Source organism: Trichosurus vulpecula, chromosome 7 (assembly GCF_011100635.1).
Source record: "Trichosurus vulpecula isolate mTriVul1 chromosome 7, mTriVul1.pri, whole genome shotgun sequence".
In the NCBI taxonomy this organism is placed as follows: domain Eukaryota; kingdom Metazoa; phylum Chordata; class Mammalia; order Diprotodontia; family Phalangeridae; genus Trichosurus; species Trichosurus vulpecula.
Window position 1 is genome coordinate 73,910,882 of NC_050579.1, and position 20,048 is coordinate 73,930,929.

Consider the following 20,048-nt stretch of genomic DNA (forward strand, 5'->3'; position numbering starts at 1 on the left):
CCATGTTAACCATTCTTTGGCCATTTCTGAAGTCACACTGGCTCTCAGGTAGATAACCATCTTCCAGGTGATGGATCAACCTATTAAGGATTCTAGCAAGATCTTGACAGTAATGACTAAGAGAGAACACACACACACACACACAGGACAACCTATTTCCTTTTCCTTTATAGAAATGGACAATGGAGGCATCCTTGAACTCCTGGGGGATAGCTTCTTCTTGCCATGTAACCCAAAAGATTTTAAAAGAAGTCTTTTGTATGGACAGTGGATCCACTGCCTTGTAAATCTCAGTTGGAATAGAATCAGCACTGGGTGCATTGCCATATAAGAAGAGCCTAATGGCATTCAAAACCTCTTCTTCAGTCAGAAGTTCATCAAAGGGGAGACTGACTTCAACTTGATCATTGGTTGATGACAGTCTACTGAGAATTCTATAGAAGTGTTCATCCCACTTGTCCAGGATCATGTCCTTAACACTAGTCAATGTAGCTCCACCAGCACTGAGTAGTTGAGATACCATAGGTCTTTGGCCCATGAATAGCCTTCAGGGCATCATAAAAGTGCTTTGAATTGTTACTATCAGTGTAAAACTGAATTTCATCTGTCTTCTTAATGAGCCAAGAATCCTATATCTCTCTAAGTTTCACTTGAACTTTACCTTTGATGGAATTAAACACTGCCTTCTTAGATACCAATGAACTATCCTGCTGGTAAACCCTATAAAATTCTTCTTTTTTTGCTTAGCAGCTTCTGAATTTCTCTGTGATTTTTATCAAACCAGGTTTGATGTTTGTGAGTGTTCTGGCCCCTGTGAATGAATGTGGTACTATAAAAGATGGAAAGATATATAATATATACTAGTACTACTATAATGTTAGTGGAAAAAACAAAACAACCTCAATGTTGTGTGATATAATGACAAAGATCTTGGCCTTGGGTAAGAATTAAGAAAATCACCTTCCTCCCTTCTTGGCTAAAGTTGGGGACAATGAGTAGACCACTACATGTACTGACAAATATAGTTGATGTATTTGTTGAATTTTGATTTTCTTTTCTTTGATTTTCTGCTTTTATATCTTTTTAAATCTTTGTTGTCTAACCTTGAAGACCTAATGGAAATCCATCAGTGTTGAGGGTATTATACCACTACTGTTCTATACCTAGGCATGTGATTTGTGTATTCAGTCTTACGGAGACTGGACGCCAATGAAAGTGAGTTCCCTTTGTCACACTTATCGACCAATTATAACCACCACTTCAGTGACCTGGGGATGATGTTTAGCTCTAGCTTAAGTTATGACTCACATATAGGTTTTATCCTAAAACGGGGGAAGAAAAAGTACTCAATATTCTTTATGAATCAGGTATGAGATTACACTAAGAAGAACACTAATCATAAAATACTCACCATGTGCAACAATGAAATAATTTAAACAGGAATCAGTAATTTACAACGATTGTTACAATCTGCTTATAGTCTAATACACCTCACCAGAATATAAAGCAGCTTTCAGAACTACTAATTGGGCATGCTACATTTCATCTTAGTTCTGCACAATCCAAATAGTTTTCAATTTGTGAGGACCTCCAGACCCCTCAACCTCACAGGGATATATTCATTTTAAGATAGAAATACAATCACCTAAGATCAGAAGACAGGCAGTCCAAACCCTGGCTCATACCTGCCAAGTAGAAGCTGTTCTTTAGATGCCATGTGTTCATAGCCACATGGAGGCCTGGAGAAGTGTGAGAATAAGGCAAGCTGCTCTTTCCCCCATCCCATCTCAGGCAGCACTGTTTAATAAGACTAAAATAAAGAAAATATGAGAAGGAAGGTTCCACACATAATGTTTTGCCTTCAGTATCTTAACAATTACTTAAATGATGGAAAAATAGAAAATGCGATACCCTTTTTGTGTTTATGGTTTTTTGATTATGGGGAAAAAAAAACAACATATGACTTGGATGAATATAAACCACCCTTAAAGTTATCTTCCCACAAGATATATTCCCCAATCACATGCATATATAAAGAGTAGAAACACTTCTTTGATAGATGCAATTAAAGATATAACTTCTTTTTTAAATGATCCTCTAATCATCACTATCAAGTAAGACTTAAAGCAAAATGTCATCCACAAAGTTCAAATAAAGTAAATTTTCCAGGTGCTTCTCATTTTCCCTTGACATTCTGTTGATTATGCTCAGTGCCAAAACACTACTGGTCCTCCTCAGAGAGGTGCATGGTCATTCAAACAATATTATCCTATAACCCATTCAGGAAAAAGTAAAGCTTGCACTGGAGTACAGTGTCTAGGATTAAGGAGGTATGTGATCCAATAAATTCTTACCTGGTCAGATCACATTTGGAGTTTTGTATTTATTTCTGAGCATAACATATTAGGAAGGGCATGAAAAAGCTGGAGAGTGCCAAAAGAAAAACAAATAGGATGATTAAGGGCTTCAGGTGCATATTTTATGAATATCAGTTTAAGGGCTCCAGCATGTTTATGCTAGAAAAGAGAAGATGGGGAATATGATCTTAGACAAATCATAAGGTCATAGACCTCAAAGGGACTTTTAGAGGCCTTCAAATCCAACCCTCTCATTTTCAAGGTAAGGCAGCAGAAGACTAGAGAGGGTAAATGACTTATCCATACAGTTAATAAATACCTAAGGCAGAATTTTAACTCAGGCCTTCCCAACTTCAAGTCAAGCACTGCCTCTCATATAACCTCTAGGGCTCAGTTTCATTATCTGGAAATGATGGGATTGGTCTAGATGATCTATAAGTTCCCTTTCCAGCTTTAAAGCTATGATCTTGTGATCCCTATCTGTTTGCTGCCTTCAATTATTTGAAGGATAGTCTTAAGGAAGAAAGATTAGTTTGATGCTGTTTGTCCCCAAGGATCAGAAGTAGGAATTATGCAAGAAATTTACAAAGCAGAAGATTTAGACTTGATGAAAGTATAAGGGAGGGGTGTACGCTACCACCTCAGTTAATATAATATATTTGAATTCATAATGGAATTTTTAAATGTGTAAACTGGATGGCTTATGCTCTGCAATATTGTTACAAGGTGTAAATGTCTTTAAGTCAGGATGGGAAGAGCTGATTAGTTAACTTAATTAGCTAACCATGTCTCTGGAGGTTTTAAATAGCTGGAAGAATTTCAGCATTTGAACAATCTGACAGTAGAGAAATCCAGAGCTCAGGATTCCATTTCAAGAGTTGGATTGAGTTCTCTCACATAACAGAGAAATCATTTTAACTGTTAATGCTGTACAAAGTAAAATGATTTGCCTTGAGAGATAATGGGTTTGCCCCCTGGCTAGAGGTCTTCAAACACCTTGAAATGGATTAAAATCCTTCCTCCAATACTTAACAGTTTTGTGGTCCTGGTTAAGTCAGATAATCATTAAACAGGAGGTACTGGTAAATGTTTAACAACTAGCTGGGGGTAGGGGGGCATTTGTAAGGAAGTACCTCTCACATACTTTTAAGTTTAATCTGCATTATTAACATTTTCTTGACCATTTTTTAAAGGAATGAACAAAACAGTAAATCAAGTCTTGACTCGCAGCATTTGCTGATTTCTAAGATGTGAATGTTCATGCTGAAAATTAGCTTTCCTGGGCTGATTTGAGTTGATTCCAGCATACCTCTCTTATCTACCTTTAGACAAATGTCTTCTCTCCACAGTAGCTAGCACGTTCCCTTGGGTACAATGAGCCCAATATTTGATTCGAAATGGAAGAATATAAGTTTAGCCTATATCCTTGTTCATATTCTTGCTGCATGAATTTCTAAAGTTGATTTGTGGCTTTAAAAGCAAGTAAGCAAACAGAAATTCCATTTAAGTCCCCTGTTTCATTATAACCCACTTGAAATGTTGGGAACTATAGTAATTGGATTGTTGCTTCCAGGCACTACCCCTGGAGGCCATCTGGTAGAGAACACCTTGCATGCAGTTAGACATCACTAGGTGGTACTACTTCCTTGTTAGCCAAGATAAAGTTCATCATGCTCAAGGTTTCCACTTCAACCAGCATTTATGCTGAACCTGCTATGTTCAGAGCATTCTGCAAAGTGAGGGGAGAGATCCAAAAGTTAACTAGGACCAGATTCTTACTCTTATTATCAGGGTCTTCCCTAGATATACCCAAATACTTGATCACTATTCAAAAACAATATCAACCCGGGACTCATTCTTCAACTTCCAACCCTCAGTCTTAGCCAAGCTCCAGCTTATCCCACCAGCTCTAGAAGGCCTCAGACTGCAGTGACTCTGAGAGATTGAAAAGAATTCCTTTACAGTTATCCCTTCCGCATTGTCACTTTACCCATTGTGGCTTCAATATATTGTGGGATGGCATAAGAAATCAAACAGGGATTTGGGGGGAATTTTGTGGAAGCTGCAGATGATACTCAAAGGCCAACAGATGACACAGAAAAAAGTTTAGAAACTCAGAAATGCATAAAATATATGTATAATATTGAATAATATAGCCTATGACCAAACACATCCAAATTTTACAATTAGGCATTGTAAACACCCCATAAAAGAAAAAGAAAAAATACTTTTCTCGTACCAAGGGAGGACCAAGATTTTCTCCTCTGATTTTCCAGATCAAGAAGTCATCGCACATACCCCTAACTTTGGTCACATGGAAGGAGTAGGATCCTTACTCTTTGGTACTTGAAATCTTTCTTCCTAGCTGCTTAAAGAACTTTTTCTTCGACCTGGAAACTCTAGGTTTTTTCTATAATGTTCTTGGGAATTTTCAGTTTAAGATTTCTTTGAAGAGGAGACTGGTAGATTCTCTCTACTCCTACTTTGTCCCTTGGTTCTAAGATATGTGAAAAGTTTTCTTTTAAGATTACTTGAAATCTAATTCCTGTGATCCTTTTTTGATTGTGTTTTCAGGGTTCAATGATTCTTAATTCTTTTTTCCTCATCTGTTTTCCAGGTCAGTTGTTTTGCTATGAGATACTTTACATCTTTTTCTATTTTTTCGGTCTTTTGAATTTGTTTTAACATTTCTTGTTTCATGAAATCATTGGCTTAGTTTATTCTAAATTTTCAGAGATTTATTGTTTTGGTATATACCATTTGTGCCAAACCATTGATTCCCTTCCAATTCTTGCTTCCATAGCTCTCATTTCTTTTCCTTTTTCCCTCTAGTGCTCTCTTTCCATTGATAAAAAGTTATCTCTCATTTCATCTCTTCCAGGCAGAGTTGTTATTTGTGCTTTGTCTTCCTCTCCACAACATGGTACATAAGTTGCTATCACAATCATAGGTTTTTTTCCACTTATGTCCATGACAAGTACTCTACGTGACAAAATATCTCATAAAATGATGTTTCTTGTTTTAATTGAGCACAGATATTTTTTATTGTCTTTAATAACATGATGAGACCAAGTCTTCCAAATCCTTCAAGGGTGGTCCATATGCCATCTTTTTGTTTAGCTGTAACTTTATTTTGCCTTCTTGTTTTATCGCAAGAATATTTCAACAACATCAACGACATTGATGTAGTTCATTTCTTCTACTAGTATGTCATTTCATTGGACGTATGACATATATTCTTACATTTAGAAATAATGTAAATATAGATGTCCCCAAATTCCTTACTTAAGAAAGTCAATACATTATTTTCTGGTTGATAACCATTTGGAATGATTCTATATGGTGACAATATCTGGTCACTGGTCTTGCTATGGGACATGGAATGTTTATTGAATGACTTAAATAGAACATGGGTATGTTTGAGATAGAGATCATCTGTGTGTATGTGTGTTGAAAGATTTTGATTATTCATGCAACTAGGTGATGCAGCAGATAGAGCACTGTAGCTGTGTGATCATGGGCAAGCCACTTAACCCTCTTTGACTCAGTTTTTCATCTGTAAAATGAGCTTAAGAAGGAAATGGCAAATCAGTCCAGTATCTTTGTCAAGAAAACCTCAAAATGGGGACACAGAGTTGGACATGACTGAACAACAAAAATTATGTAAAAGATGAAGAGTGTGAGTCAGTAAAAGTGCATGAGGGACAATAACAGGGTAGAAAAGAGGGTGATCGGTGGAAAACCTTTGGGTTTGGTGAAATCCTAAACTTATGTGGCTAGAGTCTGGATCTTCAAGGGCATGAGAAATGTGAGGATCTTGTCTGGCTCCAGAATCAGATATGCTCTGCCTACTTTATCTGCCAAAGATTAAGCAGCAGCCCAGGTTCTGATCGCTTTCCTTTGAAGGATTTTCAGTTAGGGAGCAGTAACAAGAAAACATTATTAAGGGTTTTTTAAAACCACTTATCACATTCAGAATCTTTTTAGAGCCCCTAATTCTCCACAGGGAAAAGGTCATCTTGTGATGCACCCAAGGTTTAGGGTTGAGAGTCTAGGAACAGTTTCAATTGTTATGATATTGTCAATATTACACCATAGATAAATGCTGGCTATTTTTAAGGAGTGGTCTTTTAATATATCGAACAAGGATGGTGCAAATAGTACCAATATGAGGAATAATTAAATTCTAAATATATTCATACCACCTACTTTTTTCAGCAATCGAATTATTTTCTGACAACAGTGATGGAGGGAGATGGAAGACCAGCCAAGCTAAGCATTTTGTTTCACATGATCGTGACATAGAAATTTGATTACAATGGCATAAAATGTAAATAGATGAACTAATGTTTAAGTACAATTTAATGACTCATAACATATTGTAGGTATCCCGGACCCAAGGTATTGATAATTTTCAAGAAGAAACTTCACAGGGAAATTCTTTTAAAGACTGCCTGGCTAGGTTCTTCAGCTGGATCACTGGAATAAACCAATTTGAACATCTTCAATTAAGGCAATAAACGTATGTGCGCTAGAGCGCACTAAAGAGTGTGGGTTGGGTTTTAAAGCTAAGGCAAAGAACGGAAATGACATCCTTCTGTGCAGGTTTAAATCGAAGTAAAAGTGGCCAGGAAATGGACTTTTAGCCACATATTTTTTTTCATTTTTCCCTGTTGTTTAAGTGCTCAAAGGGAAGAAGTAAGCATTTCTTCAACATGGTAGTTTTCATTTCTGATTGCCTTTAATTATACCCTTTTTTTAAAAAAAATTACCTTATGCTTTAATTCTAATCACTTCCCCAGTGAGCCTTCTTTTCATTTTTCTATTTTTAAAAAATGAAATGAGTGAGAGGCAGATCTTGTCAGGTAGAAAAGTGTAGCCAAATTTTCATGGCATAATTAATGCCAGTTTTATGGTTTTTAAATATGATTTTAAAAACTAGAGAGACAATGTAAGTTCAGGAAAAGGCAACACAGAATATAAATAAGAAAAGGGAATTTTTCATGCACAATCTAGCATTTTAAGAAGATTGACACATTAAAGAATTTGCAGTGAGCAATTCTACATGCTAAAGCTATTTTTAACAAAGAAAGTGGTCATTTCCACCCCCAGGATCCCTGCACTCAAGGATTAGGCCTTAGCATTTTGCTTCCCTATTTGCTGTGGATTTGGCTGAATTACTCCCAAAGAATAGTTCATTTAAAATATTCCATAGTTCTTTTTATTCAGTTCATGCTCTTTCCTCTCCACCATGTATAATTGCCTAAATGGACTAGTAATCAGTCCTCTTATTTAACTGTTAAAAATGGTGTCACCATTTACCTTTTGTGTGTCTGACTTAAACATTTCTGCATGAGTTTTTGGTGTGCCCTATATTTGTTTGCATTTTTACGAGGTTTACAATTGCATTCATTGAGGTCTGTATTATGGCCTGCTGAAAGGGGGAGTCCACTGTAAAGCAGCCTACACAAATTGTCCTAGTTTATACCCCAGGAAAGATGTTTTTAGGAAAGGTGATCTGAAAAGACCAAATGAAACTTTGGAATTGATTTCTCCAAGAAAACTGCTGATAGAAGAAGGGGGAAAAACATGAGAAATGACATACCTCTCTGTGCAATTGTCATAAAGTAGATATTTCAAATTTGTCCTTCCACTCATTTGTAAAAAAAAAAACACACCTTATTATATGACGCTTAGAATCACAGCATTCGATAGATGAGAAGGACTTTGAGGAGTTTGTAGTTATTTCTCCCATACTCTTTTTAGTGAAGAACACATCTAAACTTTCCCCTAGCCAACTGAGAATTAATTTTGCTTTTAAATACAATGTAGTATAGTGAAAAAGATCACTGGGCTTGGGATCAGGAGGCATTTGTCTAGATCTCGGCTTTGATGCTTACTAGCTGTGTGACCATGGGCAAGTCATTTAATATATCTGAGGCTTACTTTCCTCATCTGTAAAATCAAGAATATTTTGTCAAGGAAATTTTTTTTACATTTTATAATATGTCAGTAAAAGATATTATCCTATATATAAGGTCAAAAGACTAGAAAAGAAGACATAGACAACTAGGCCAAGTGGACTTCTGAATAAGACCCATTTTTCCCATGGGTATTTAAGATGTTCAGAAAAACTGTATAGACATGCTGTTGACAGCTCACTGGTAAGTCACTGGCCTTAGTAGTAGTTTGTTGGGTTTCAGGGAAAGAGAGAGACTTTCTGATCTGGTAGTCTGTAATTGTTTCATAGGTCCGAGGGCAAATTGTTTTTCTTTTGGTCAATCTTGCTGAAGAACAGGGGAAAGAAAGGGAAAAATATGGATTAGGTGTGATTTCTCATTAATACTAGAAAGGGAGTCTTATTCTAAAATGGACTTAATTATGGAAAAAAGGAGAAAATACAGTGACTCTCTGCCACCATAGGGATTTGGACCAGATGATTTCCAAGCGCCCTTCCAGCTCTCTGAAATGCTTTGATTCTAGGCTTGTTAATTGATTGATTCACTGATCACAATAGAAGTCTGAGATTTTTCACTCAAAATTCACTGAAAGGGGAAAAATTCTCACTATATTTTCTATAAGAAACCTTTATGTACTTGAATGACATTATTAAAATTCCCCTTATGCTTATCTCCTCCATAAGGAATCATCCCAATTCCATTCATCTGGCTTCATAAGTTTTATTTTTCTATCTTCTGGCCTTTCCAAGTCATCAACTTTCTTTTCAAAAGATAGATCCCAAAGAGAATATTTCCCCTAGCAATCATGCAGGAAACATCATTTGAGAAGTGACCTCAGTACATGTGTAAGATTGTTTAGCTGAGATTTTGATCCTGGCCCTAAGGTTATTTTCCCCAAAGGGAATCTAAGATCTATGATGTGCAGGCTATCTGAAGAAATAAATGAGAAACCAAGTGATTTCACTTAACTTACATCCAGAACACATGAATTTCATTTTATTTTTATAATGTAATAACATACTCAGTGTTTTAAATGTCATGCCTACTGTTTTCATCTCTCTCTACCCTAGAGATATAATGATGATGTATTAGTAGATGCAGACAGAAACATATCAGTATGACACTTGGGGTTTTTGTTTGTTTTTTAAACTGCATTGTTACTTTGCAGACTTTACCCACTGAAATCTCAAGATCTTTATGGACCATATTTGCACAGAACTCATTATCCCCTTTCTGGATGGATGCAATTTGTTTTCCTTCTCCTGCTGTACTGCCCACACTTGTCATTTTGAAATTTGATTTGGTTTGTTTCTGATCACTTTTCTGATTTATTAAGGTCATTAGGAATTCTAATTCTGTCTTCCAGGGTGCTGGTTGTACATGCCAGCATGGTATCATCAGCGGCAAACCTAATGAGCATACTCACTCCTTCATTATCTAGGTCACTGATGAAAATGCTGATCCCAGGATGGTGGTGCTATGAAGCAGCACTTGGTTCCTCTCTACTTTGTCTTCCAATCTCCCCTCCTGTCCATGATATCTCCTCTGATGTCCTTTATACCTACCCACACTAGTCCCAAGTGCTTGTGATTCACTATCAAATACTGCCCAGGTTGTATAAACTTCTGTCCAATTTTGGTATCAAAAATGGCCTGTAGGTGATGGTTCCAGTTTGCTGATTTGGAGATAATTTGGGCCAGATGGAGTCAATATGCAGTCTTTCACTTTCAATTAATCCATCAGATCTTACACACTCATGGGTAATTTTGCTATTCTGATTGACCAGCTCTTTATGGAAACTACATTTATGTTTTCCTTTAGAGAGCTCAGAGCACCTTGCAGATAACTAGTTACTATTCTCAGCTTCTTTGTCATGAATTGTTAACAATTTGGAAAAGCACCTACATGAAAAATCAATCATCACATTTATGTTAGGAGTTTACGATAGAACTAGGAAAGGTCTTCTCAGTTATGTGCCATTCTCTCTACCAAAGAGCAGAAAAGTAAATTGTTTCTCTTCAGGTTTAATTGAGTTTCAGAGATTGGATAAGGAAGAGAAGATGTTTTGATAGTCAATTACATGTAACAGGTCATGTCTGTCCTCTAACACATACTGGCTATGTGACAAGTCACAGTGCCCCAGGCAACTTCAATGGCCCCTTCTGAAACTTTCCCACTGAGATCCCAAAAGGGTCTCTTCTTCCCAACTGTACATCCTAAGACTCCTTGGCCTTGCCACTACCCTTTAAAGATTACTGGGCTTTTTCACTAATCCAGCTTTTCCTTTGTGTGACATGTTGCCTCCCACAACTAGAATGACAATTCCCTGAAAATAGGAACTATCTCACTTTACTCTTTTTATGTCTAGCGCTTAGCACAGTGCTTAGCACATAATAATATGCCACTTAATAAATGCTTTTCCATTCCATTAAAGTTGAAGAGCATGTGCTAATCTGCATTGGTAGAAGGAATTTCCTCCCTGGGAGTTCCCTATGCCAATGAAATCACAGGTCTGGTCTAATGTCCATCTTTTTGTTGTGACCATGAACTACTCATTTAACATATCAGTGTACCAGACAATCTTCTAAGCCTAAATTGCTAACCTATGTTACACAGGGAGTTTTCTGAACCAAGGAAATCATGGATCTAGAGTTCTCATTCCCCCCTTCACCTACATTATTTTGTTTTAGTTCAAAAAGAATACATTGAAATCTTTCACAATATATTCAATGTATTTAAATACTTTGGTTTTTTCTATCTTTCCCTTCAAATGACCCAAGTGTACAGAGAAAGCATCATTCTTTTCATTCTGCTTTACTAAAATACTTATTCTTTATGATTTACAAAGATATGATATGAAAACTATTTGAAAAACCAACATTTATTTTGTTCTCACCAGAATTCCCCTATTCATAGAGTTCCCAAAAACAAACAAAAAAATCCTTTGCCAATAGTGAATGTAAATTTCTGATGTTCAGATTAAATATGAATGATATCCCTCCCATCTTTGTACTTTGTAAAGAAACACAAGTTTAATGGTTTTTCCCTTACCATTTTAGTAGCTAAAAGCATTTTCCTGTTGGCGGAATAAACATTTAATTCAAAGAGCAAAAATAGTTCAAGAATCATTGAAGGGGAACAATATATCATAAGTTAGCCTTTACAAGTGACAATAATTAGTGCTTTACGCATGAGGAAAAAACCAGTCCAAACTCTTTATATGTGATGCTGGGGAGGAGCAGAGCTAATACTTCAATTCTGTGAATGTCATTGCCAAAAATATTCTATCAAACTTTTATTGTAATATTCTAAGAAGCATGATGTGGTTTGTGGTTTGAATCTATGGGAAAATAAGTTTAATAGAAAAAACTATAAAAACTATAAAGAATTTCACATGAGATGTAAACAATTAAAGCTTTGCAAACAAAAAAGTCTGACTCTAAATTATGCATCAAAACAAAGTGTGGAGTAGTTTGGGGGTTTTTTGTCAGTTAGCAAGCATCATTTCAGTCAAAGCATTTCCCCACCTCACTCCCTGCCATCTGTCTCACAGGGAGCAATTAATCTTAAAATCCAACATAGAGCAACATTAAAATTCTATTAATGCTGGAAACCAGTATCAGAGGCTACCTGGCAGTGCCATTTTCATTCCTCCAGATTTCAATGTTAATTATGAATGGAACAGGTAGGGAATGCTAGTCTATTTAACTAGTAAAATAAATTGAGTTAATAAGATATATCGCTGACACTAAAATTCCACAGGACACGATTCCATGCGCCGATGTCTCAACCACTTAATGATGTATGAGTTACAGAGGAGTATAAACAAGTTATAAATGTAACCCCTCAGACTATACTAACTACCTGCTCATGTGTGAACACTAAAAAAAGTTCTAAAACCAAACCCAAGGCCAATGCTTCCATGATTCTGACTGTGAATTTTCTCTTGCATTTACAGAACCACATCACAGCCTTCGCAGAAGTCACATGATGTTGAACTGGATGCTTTTTCACTGCATTGGACATCATCCCTTTTCACGGTCCATTCATAAGTCCCAAAGTTTTTTGATAGGATCAGTTTATAAAAATGTCTGGTCGCTGATTATTCATACAGTACTGAAGTCCATGTCAACTCTATTTTGAAAAGATGCTCATTAAATATTCAAATTTCATGTTACAATCCCACAAAACCATTTCAAATATGAAAAGCAAACTATATGCTCACCAGATCTGTATGAGAAAACCCACTATATGGGTCTAGTTAAGCTTTTCAATGATTCATATATCTATTCAGCAGTATGCCATATTTAGTTTAAAACAGGCTTTCAGAGTCAAAAAGTTTGGGGAGTTTTGTGTCTTTTTTTCCTTTCATTCAAGCACAGTCATTTTCATTGAAATATATTTCTGTGTGTAAAGTTTCTTTTTTAAAATATGTTATGTATTCAAATAACATTTGCACATTGTATTATATAGTACACTTCACTTAAAATATCATTCCTCCTGAACATTCTCAGACTGGTGCTCCTGCTTTTGAAGGGAAAAAATGCCCATTTTTACTGTAATGAGTAATGTATCATAATTTAAAAATATATTTATTTGGATTTTCCTGATAATTGTGGTTGAAATGTTGAACTGTAGAGATTTTTTTTGAATGCAGATTGTATGTAGGATAGTTGAAATAAGAATATAAAACAGCGATGACTTTTATTGGCCAATACTGTGTTGGTAGCAGTATCTCAGTAGGTTAAAGGCTCCATCCTGGCCACTGGACACTCAAAATTTCTGTGTAATTTAAATGGGAAAGAGGTACACAATTGTACATCATCTAAGTCATACGAAAGCCACAAAGGTGGTTAGCATATCATCTTGGCATATACCTTATATTTTGAGCAAGAGAGTGATAAGACTGAGAAAGAAGGTATTGGTTATCAGCCTGGGTAAGATTCCATCCTGTTCAGTTAGCAAGCATTTATTAAGCATATCCTATATTCAGCGCACTCTGTTTAGTGCTGGAGATGCAAAGAAAAGTAGTATAACCCCTACCCTTAAAGAACTTATGTGCTACTGTGGGATGTGTCATGTATACAGAGAAAGCAAAGATAGAATAATTTGAGGAGGAAGAAAGCACTGGCAAGTGGGGTATTAAGAAAGGTTTCATGGAGCTTGTAGCACCTGAGCTACATCTGGAAGGAAGCTTTGATAAATGAAGATGAAATATCTCACAAGAAAATTCACTTTTCACTTGTTTCTCTAGCAAATGCTTTGATATCTGGCATTGTAGACGCTCTTGAGCTTTCTTTGGCCTAACTGACTAGCAAGAATTTACTGTAATCCAGCTCTCTGATCTTGACAATGTGATGAGGATAGACTTGATTCCCTCTGAAATTTCTCCAAATAGATACAAAGACTTGTCTTCAATGAGAGATAAAGTCTACGACTTTCCCTTGTCATTGCTGGAAGTGAAGTTTCATTATTTCTGACCAATGGAGTATCTCTATCTCCATTTAAGAATTTAACAAAAATATTATATTTTGATAATGTGACTGTGTATTCTTGTGTTGGAATTTGAAATATTTGATCCAAGAGCAACAGTAACCCAATTTCCAAAACTATTACAATTTCTTCCAGTTGTGGGGTTGTTTAAAATTGCAAAGTGCAAAATGGGTGAACTTGGGCAAGTACCATCCTCTCTGGGCCTCGTTTTTCCTCATCCATAAAATGAGGGGGTTGGACTAGATGACTTTTAGAGTTCCTTCCATCTGTAAATGTATGATGGGATTAACTCATTTGATTCTCACAATTGCCTATGAATTAAATAGGAGAGATATTAATATCTCCATTTTACAGATAAGAACACTGAGGCTCATAGAATTTTAGGGTATACAATTAGTAAATAGTGCAGTTGGGATAACAATCTAAGTCTTTTCCCAGCACTCTTCGTTCGGGGAGGTAGAGAAAGAGAGGAGAATGAGAATAATTTCTTAGCCACAATAACCATCAGTAAAATTAACCAAGTCAGGTCATTTCTATTATGGCATCCACTTTCTATGGACCAAACCTTTTGTATATCTATTTCCAATTGACAGCTGCCTTAGCAGTGTGTGAGAAAGATCAACATTTTCCACTAAATAAAGACTACACAGAGTAGTCTTTAGAGTATTGGGCTTCAAGTCAGGAAAACCTGGATTTGAATCTCATGTCTGACACTTAACTAGTAGTGTGGCACTAGGCAAGTCACTTAATCTCTGTATGCAACTCTCTAGGACTCAGGGGGAAAGGATGTATCTGAGTCAGAGAACTCGATTCAGATTCCAGTTCTGCTATCTTATACCCACGTGACCATGGGCAAGTAACTCTTTCTGAGACCTCAGTTTCCTCACCTGTAAAATGTCATAGTTGGCCCTTAGATGACCCCAAGATTTCTTCTAACTCTGATCTACTAAGTCATAAACTGCATTCTGCATTGGTGCATTCTTATGAAATCATGGATCTTTCATGTTATCATGCAAAGATCATGTCTTAAATTTTGAAATTTCAAACATGCTCAAAAGCACAATTCTGTTAAAAACCTGACCTAACTGAAACTGAGTAAAGTCAAGTCAACTACAGTACTCAAAAATTAAAGATCCTTGGCTTTACTTTTTACAATATAGGACTCATTGATCCCACCACATGGAAAAGCATGTATGACATCTATATATGTTTATATATACACATACATACATGTATATATATGCATATATGCTACATATATATGATATATGGCTAAATGCCAGGAGAGAGCCCTTAACCTTGATATTGTTACTCAGAATAATGGGGGGGAGAATTAAAATATGAATATGTAAAAATGTATATATACTATAGAGAGAATAAGCAAATCCACATCTTTCTGATGAAGACATGTCTCCTTTTTATTCTAGGTACTTAGGGGCCCAGGTCACTATCAATTGGTCTACCTGAAATTTTCAATGATACCTGTTTGCATGGCAGGAAAGCTGCACATGTTTATTCTGATTTCTAAGATGACTTAAAAGGCTCTTTTATGTTAAAAGAGAGGTGAACTTTCTTCAACAGACTGTGTCTATTCAACTTCTAACTGGGCCTCTCTCTTCTCAGGATGTACCCCAGCCAAATATTTCGGGTTATTTACCATACAATTTTATTTGTGAACCAGCAGTGGGACAGAGGGTAGGGTGGGGGGTGGGGGGGCAGGGTTGGATCTGGGAGGGTGGGATAAAGAAGAATAAGGAGGATGCTCTGCTGTGTACTGTATTTTTCAAATAAAATTTTTAAAATGAATAAAAAATAAAGTTCAATTTTTTTCATGTATCTGTATAATCCTTTATTTGGGGGATGGAGTGGTCTGGACTGGGGTGTCCTGAATGTATGTTAATGTTCCCATAAATGAATTTTTCACTGAGTGAGTCAGTAGCTGTTCGGAAATTCATGTTAGTGAGTAAGGGAAGTAGGAATTCCTCCCATCACCAAGGCCTAAGGTGTCATTTTGGAACCATACCCCACCAAGGTATTCTTAAACCCAGGCCCCCATGGGAGGAGGGGTGAAATATGGAATGGATATAGTATGCTTAGAATAAACAAGCTACCTCATCCTGCATTTGAGGAGATCACTTAGAGACGTACACTCTTGCTTTTTTGCCCCTAAAGCACCATGTGTTAAATTAGTATGGCATACAATGTCAAAGGTAACCTGATTATATACCTAATTGCCTAATTTACACAATTCTCTGTGCGGTCTAGTACATTGCCGAGTATGTGTGCTTTAAAGTGATTTCCTGAGTTGTTTGTTGTTGCTGCTGATGATATTGTTTTGGAAAGTGAAAAAACAAAAATGTGATTTGAATTTTTTTTTCCTTCTCCCTACACTTAGCTCCAAAGTTGTCCCTCAGGTGGGTTAGTGCTGTGGAAAAGGTCATAACTTCAGGGTCACGTGTGAGCTTTGCCCTATACTGTGACCATAGACTGAACTCCAAATCTGGCCAGCCATCTCACAAACGCCTGGACTTTGGCACAACAAAGGGACCAGAGGAGACAGTACGGATGGCTCGACACGATTCACTATCTTCCCTTGACACCTGAATAGCAAACACTTCTATAGCACTTTCAGGTCTACTAAGCCTTTGACACATGGGTTCTTATTTGTTCCTGAAAACAACCCTGAGATATCATTGCAATCCCTATTTTTCAGATGGGAACATTAAACTTCAGAGATTGTGCTTTGCCTAGCATCATTGCTAGTAAGAAACTGAGGCAGGATTTAAAACCAAGTCTTCCTGACTACAGGACCAAGATTCTACCTACTAAGCCTTGCTGCCTTCAAGAATCTAGGATGTCATTAGTGTGGTTACTCTCTTCACTAACACAGATCATAGTTCCTTAGAAGCATCAGTATTTATAGTCAGGAAAGAATTTAAAGGTTATTTAATCATTTCATCATTTAGCATTGGTAATGAGACTCTCACAGTTTAGATAGGTTGGTCTTCTGTCAACAGAGCCTAAGTAGGTTTGTGCTAGAAGCACTTCTTCATTGGTAAGAAGAGCTGTTGCTTGCACCCCACAGCTATATCCTGAGACACCATGCTCACCCCATTCCACAGTGAAGTAGCATGGAGGGCTCCATCACCACTGGAAAATAATGCCCTACTCATGTCCTAAAGAAGTTGGGTTAGAAGTACCATCTTTATATGAAAAAGAAAATAAGCCCAAGACATTAATAATTGAATTGTTACCTTGGCCTGAGCCTGATGTGCTCTATAGGCCTTTCAGAACTTTAAGTATTAAAGCAAACAACCAAAAACATGATAGAAAAATTCACTAAGCAAAGGAAAGTTTTCCAGTATCGATCCTTTAGCATACTACGGTGCCACATTAGGTTCAAATTTTGCCTCACACACTAGACTCTCAGCAAGTCAAGGAGTCTCCCTGTAGCTTCTCAGCAAATCCAAGGAGTCTTGATTTCCTGTTATGGAAAATGAGAATGTTGAATCAGATGACTCCTAAAGGTTCCTTTTACCACTAAATTTATGATTCTGATCCTATGAGTCATGGAGAAATTGTGATCTGCATCCATGACGACGGTATATACATTAATGACTTCACCGATTCTTGATGGACTAAAATAATAATAACACCTGGCCCACTAAGTTATTGTGAGAATGGAACTCATCAAAATAAGGTCACATTTATATAGTGCTTTAAGATTTGCCAAGTAGTATATATATTCTAAGCATATGTATAATATATGTATGTGTATACACATGCACACATTTACATGTATATGTATGTAAATCCATGTATGTATATATGTAATATATCTATATCTGTATACACGCATATGCATGTATGTGTATTTCTATATATATACATGCACATACATTTATATGTGTGGTATTGTTTGTGTGTATGTATATATACATATATATATATATATGTATGTGCATGTATGTATAAGCTCATTTGCTCTGTTCTTCACAGTAACCCAGATAGGCAGATGCTATCATTATCTCCAGTTAACAAATGAGGAAACTCAGAAAAGCAGAGTGACTTGGGTCACATAGTTAGTAAGTGTGCCTGAAAAGGGAAAATTTGAACTCAGGTATTCCTTACTCCAAGTCTAGTTACACCTTATTCTCTGCCATATACACTTTGATCTAGTGACATTGGCCTCCTTGTTGTTCTATGAATAAGATATGCCATCTCTCAGGTTCAGGAATTTTCTTTGGCTGTTTATTCCTCATTGCCAGAATACTCTGCTTCCTTATATCTACCTACTTGCTTCCCTGACTTTCTTAAATCCTAAGGAAAACCCTGTCTTCTACAGGAAATCTTTCCCAGTTCCTTAATCCTGGTGCCTTTTCTCTTTCAATTATTTCCTATTCAACCCGCCTATTGTGTGCTTGTACATATGTGTTTGCTTACTGTCTCCTCCAGTAGATTGTAAGCACCTTGAGGGCAGGGAATATGTTTTGCTTCTTTTGTATACCTAGTCCTCGGCACAGTACCTGACTCACATAGGTACTGTATAAATGTCTTTTGACTGACTGACTTTCACTGAACTCTGCCAATCTAGTTATTGGGTCTCGTATCTTCAGAGATGCCGTTCAGCAATCAAAGTCAACATCACAGGCCTATACATTTGCCCCTCTACAGGCCTATAACCCCTCTCCAATTCTCCACGAACCTTCAAAGTTTACTGCCACTAGTTAATCAATCATATCCACACACATTTAGTGTACAGCAGGCTAGCCTGTTTAGTTCAGGAGCTCTTGGAAGGAAACTCCAAGTGTAAACATTCTGAGACCTTGTGATTCTCAAGAATTTACATTAACTTCCCTGGCCTTTTGTTTATCAGCTCTATTCTGATCTCTTTTTTGAAGATGGAGACATCTATACCTCTCCAGTCCCATGGTGCCTCTCCTATTTTCCACAACTTTTCATCAACTTCATAAATAAAATTATTATTGTTGTTGCTGTAGGAGGAGGAGGAAGCTAGGTGGCACATTGAATAGAGCACTGGGCCTGGAGTCAGAAAGACCTGAGTTCAAATTCCCCCTCAGACATTTACGAACTGTGTCACCCTGGGCAAGTCACTTAACTTCTGTTTGCTTAACTTCCACTGGAGAACAAAAGGGCAAACCCCTCCAGTTTCTGTGCTAAGAAAACCCCATCGACATTATGGTCCACAGGGTCATGAAGAGTCAGAGGTAACTGAATAGCTACAACAACAAAGAAGCAATGACTACAGAGAGCCATGGATTTTTGAGGAAGCTTTGGCTTCATCAAGAACAGACCCTGTCACACTCACTTCTTTCACTGACAGGACTAATGAACAGTTAGATAAAGAAAATTCTACAGATATAGTTCTAGGTCTTAGAAAAGATTTTGATAAAGTACCTAATAATATTCTTAGGGAGAAGATAGATGTGGATTAGACAATAATCATATTTAATTTGGTTCTCACAACAACCCTGAGAGGTAGGTACTATGATTAGGCCCGTTTTACACACGAAGAAACTGAGGCTGAAAGAGATTAAGCAATTTGCCCAGGTCACCCAGCTAGAAAGTATCTGAATCAGGATTTGAACTTAGGAGTCTTTTTCCTTCTCAGGCCAACATTCTATCCACTGGACCACTTAGCTGCTTTGGTTTTCAACTCCCTGATAGTAATCTTTTCCTGCTCTTTTCTGTAAAAAGCTAATTCTCCTTGGTAGGAAAACCAGAAGCAAAATAGGAATTAAGCATCTCTGTATCAACCTTTTTTATTTTAAATTTTAAATTATTCCAATCCTGTCAAGCACAAGCAACAGACCTATCCCTTTCTTGAGATTTCTCTTTTCCTTAATCTATTTAACCCCCCTATTTGTTGTCCTTTGCCCTCCATGTTAGTCTCAGCTCATCTAGACCTTTATTTCTACTGAGATTATTCTTGCAGTATAATGCCACAATTTACTTTTGTAACGGTTGTTCCCTGCCTTTGTTTTCAGCTTATATCCTTTAAAACATTTACATTAATAGACAAGTTCCCTGTGCATTCATCTCAGTCTCCCAAGCCAGCTCCCATTTTCCTTCTTCATTGGAATTGTTTCCTTTTGTAGATTAAATACAGCATTTCAGCATTTGATAAACCCAAGAGCACCAACTATTAGGGGAAGGACCCTCTTAAAAATAACTATTGGGAAAACTAGATGGCAGTTTGGCAAAAATTAAGTTAGTT

The 20,048-nt window shown here is 36.8% G+C and overlaps 1 protein-coding gene across 1 annotated transcript in view; it reads left to right on the forward strand.

The window, feature by feature from the left end:
- The window catches only part of PLPPR5 (phospholipid phosphatase related 5), a 169,894-nt gene extending 154,263 nt beyond the window's left edge, over positions 1 to 15,631 (forward strand). Inside the window, exon 6 of the mRNA XM_036769348.1 lies at positions 12,276 to 15,631. Coding sequence (XP_036625243.1) covers positions 12,276 to 12,308 — 33 coding nt within the window. The 3' untranslated portion in view covers positions 12,309 to 15,631. The remainder of the gene's footprint in view (positions 1 to 12,275) is intronic.
- The last annotated feature ends 4,417 nt before the right edge of the window (positions 15,632 to 20,048 follow it).